The sequence below is a fragment of the Nicotiana tabacum genome, chromosome 17, assembly GCF_000715075.1.
Source record: "Nicotiana tabacum cultivar K326 chromosome 17, ASM71507v2, whole genome shotgun sequence".
In the NCBI taxonomy this organism is placed as follows: domain Eukaryota; kingdom Viridiplantae; phylum Streptophyta; class Magnoliopsida; order Solanales; family Solanaceae; genus Nicotiana; species Nicotiana tabacum.
In genome coordinates, this window is record NC_134096.1 from 135,566,221 (window position 1) to 135,569,773 (window position 3,553).

At 34.2% G+C, this 3,553-nt stretch overlaps 1 protein-coding gene across 1 annotated transcript; it reads left to right on the forward strand.

Annotated features, from left to right (window-relative positions):
- Nucleotides 1-1,163: 1,163 nt before the first annotated feature.
- Nucleotides 1,164-3,086, forward strand: LOC107779881 (uncharacterized). The gene is made up of 4 exons (XM_016600383.2): nt 1,164-1,494; nt 1,618-1,809; nt 2,037-2,171; nt 2,752-3,086. Exons 1-4 carry the CDS (start codon nt 1,420-1,422, stop codon nt 2,884-2,886), a joined length of 537 nt encoding a protein of 178 aa, XP_016455869.1. The 5' UTR covers nt 1,164-1,419; the 3' UTR covers nt 2,887-3,086.
- Nucleotides 3,087-3,553: the final 467 nt, after the last annotated feature.

Below are 3,553 nucleotides of genomic sequence, written 5' to 3' on the forward strand. Positions count from 1 at the left end.
TCAACATTGCTCGAAACCCCGTCTTCCACGAAAGAACGAAGCATGTGGAACTCGATTGCCACTTCGTTCGGCAACAGTTTCTTTTCGGACTCATTTCCCTTTCTTATGTTCCATCCTCGTCTCAACTCGCTCATCTATTCACCAAATCTCTCTCAGGTCCTTCACATAGTTCCGCTATTGACAAGCTGGGGGTAATTTCTTTACCCTCCACCTTGAGGGGGGATGTTGAGAAAAAATCATTAATGGCGGTTGCTATCTCTCATGAAGAAGAAGAGGGAAGAAAGTTTCTAGGTTTTCAGTCAAATGAGAGTGTTTCAGATACTTCTAGGTCAAAGACTTATTTGGACTCTCCTTTAGACTCAACACGTGGCCTCATCTCAACGATTGTGTAAATATATGATGGATTAAATAATAGCCGTTCAGATGAGCAACATCACAACTTATTTTACAACTGCACAACATTGGATCCCAATCTTAAAAATTTGTCACATGGAACGTGTATATAGCATAGAGAGAATAATCTTCAGTTATTTTGTTATTAGCTAGCAAATAGGATTTAGACACATGTACAAATAGTTATTTTGATTCTTTTATTTTTCATAGAATAGTTCTATTTATACATTGTCTCTGTACAAAATGAATACACACAAAATTTCCACAAAATTGTTTCTTCTCTTTTACAGTACTCTTTCAGCATGACCCGGATTCTATGTTTTTTCTCTTGAATTTAATTAACTATATAAAAACTTTTACACGTTTAATGTTATTTGACCGATTCTAACATGTCTAGCATTTTTCTCAGTAACCAAGTTATTCTAAACACTTTTTTATCTAACAATGATTGTGTAAATATGAATAGAACTTAAACGGATTGACAATATGATAACAATAGCCCAACAATGACGCAAGTCATATTCCTTGTGGAGACAAATGTGCACGTAGACGTAACGAGCTATAAGGAGAGAAGAAACCGGCACGTCGTTGAGATTGATCTTTGTTATCATACTACTGTATTATATATGCGACGTTGGGATAAGGATCCAAAGGAAAAAAGAAGGATTAAAAAAATCTACTAGTCAAAGATCGATGACGAATAATGAATGGTGACAAAAGGGTATGGCGTGGGAGTTGCCATTTAATAATCCCAACTCCCCTCGCTTTCACTTTGAGTGAGCTTCTATTAAGATCACCAACTGATTCTTTACCATCTTTAAGAACTTGCCACCTCAATATTCAAGACCGCAGTGTCCTCATCTTCAATGTCTCTTTCTTTAATTCTTGTTCACCTATAGCAGATAAGTCATAAATTTGTGATATATATGCACAAACACAGAAACACTACGTTCTTACTCCATAATAAAAAGAAGCTAGAGAGGACAATAAGCCCAGACAAGAAAAAGATCCCGGCTTTTAGAAACAATGAACCGGCTCGAGAATAAAGACTTAATTTGCTCCTTGCCTGTTATACCAAGATTAGATCGACTGGATTTCTTGGTAAGTTCTTTTTCTGTTCCACTAAATCAGCCTGTTCTTCGTCGGTTGTATCAATAGTTCAATACAAGTCGTGAACAATAGTCTGTCTTCTGATTGAATAAATTAAATGGTGATTATGTGCAGCTGCAGCTTCTGGAAGAGAAACATGGGGTTTCGGGAAGACATTCCCTAAATACTGTCGCAAAGAAAGCAGAAGAAGAAGAAGAGGATAAGTGCAAGACTCAGACTCTGACTCTATCCTCTGCTCTGGAACAAGTTTATCTCAAAGGCACACTCATAGAGCGGCTCACAGCGCTCGAGAACCGAGTTTCGCAGGTAACTAGAAAAGTAGGAGATGTAGGTAGCGTTTTGACGAAAAAAAGAATTTTTTAAGTCAACAATCAAAAATAATTTTTAGAAGTTGACGCACACTGTGCGTGGACAAATACTTTTTTTGAAAAAAAGTTTTAAGTCTTGTGAGTATAAGAAAAAATTTCACCCTACTAAACCTGGGAACTTAAAAAATATATTCTTGTATTTTTAATTTTAATTTTTCCTTGCAGTTAAGGTTAGAAATGGATGAAGGAAAGACGTCAAGGTGGAGCTCAACAAAGTCATCAAGGCATGGTTCAGTTGCATATAAAGCTGCAAGGAGTGAAGAAGATGAAAAGGCCAATCTCCAGGAGAGGCAACTCGAGGTAAACATACAAGGATAACATACAACTAATTAATTGAGAAAAGTTAGTAATTAATAATGAGAAGAAAAAATAAGTTACTGTACCTCATTGATAGATCATAGAATACAACACACTTGAAATAAAACACGTGTTGCAGTAACTTTTTTCAGCTTTATATAGTTAAATGTTTCAATTTATTAATTTAATTTTTGAATTCGAAAGCTAAAGTAATAAGTGCCTGTTCAGAAAATGTTATGTTTGTTAAGATAATAATGTATTAACTTATATCTAAAAGTATTCTAACTGAATATATATTATTTTACATCCAAATTATACACACAATTAGAATTGTCTAACACTTTATATTTCTTTATCACTCTCAAATACTCACATCGTATTCTTGTCGTAATTCAAATTTTAAAAATCCTGAAAGAATTATGTCATACATGATACACCCAACTGTAATTAACATAGTGAGAGCATAAATTCCCCAAGCACGTTGAATACATTTTCAACATATTACATTAGATGATGAAAGATATAATAATTACTAGCATTAGTTAGCTAATTAATGGCTACATATAATATTGTTACTTCGCAGGAAGAAGCCTCGACTACTAAAGCAGCATCTTTAGCTGAGAAAACAAATCACAAAGTTGTTAGTAATGCTAAAATGAGAAGGCATCCAAGTAAATCCTACAGAAAATGGCTTGGCTGGCTCCATGTGAGATGTTAAAGTCTGAGATGTTAATTGAAGACAACAGAGATCTTATTTGTTTTTCTATTTTAAAGAATTAATATGTACCTGTAACGGATTAATTATTTGAACCCTCATATGATCAAGAGAAATTTGGGCTTGTAGCTTCAAATGAATTGTATGTTAATTAGTTTGATGCTTGCTTGAATTCGATCGACTCATCCATAGTTGGTTGTGAACTTGTTCAATGTTGATCTAGAATTTTACATATTGTTTGTTCGGTTTTTTTATATTTATAACATGATCTTCGGATTAGTTTGTGTGCATCTCAATTAATTCTAGGGATATATGCTACCTTCCTCCACCAATACCTATCAGGTTTTTCAATCTGCTAAAGTTTGGACAGATAAGAAGGGTGCAATAGCTATACTGAGACTAGGGATATTTTTTTCTCGTTGTGACTTTTCGGTGATTGTCAGAGTAGTAAAGAGTGAAATCAATGCTGGTAGGAGCAAGAGACGTGGATAATGATTTAACTATACTTCATATACTTAAGAGGGACATGGTCTTTTATGATATTTTAATGCTAGAAGAAAATACAACAATTACATCTCCTTAAAATAATGAAAATGAGTTGCAAAAACTCACATTAAAAACGTTCATATAACTCTTGGAAGCAAAATCTCGGGATTTCTTTTTGTGGAAG

Excerpts from the sequence above, each read along its gene's own strand:
- LOC107779881 (XM_016600383.2), top strand. The coding sequence starts at position 1,420 with ATGAACCGGCTCGAGAATAAAGACTTAATTTGCTCCTTGCCTGTTATA. Across the intron at positions 1,495-1,617 it reads TAGATCGACTGGATTTCTTG|CTGCAGCTTCTGGAAGAGAA; the intron begins GTAAGTTCTTTT and ends GATTATGTGCAG. Across the intron at positions 1,810-2,036 it reads TCGAGAACCGAGTTTCGCAG|TTAAGGTTAGAAATGGATGA; the intron begins GTAACTAGAAAA and ends TTTTCCTTGCAG.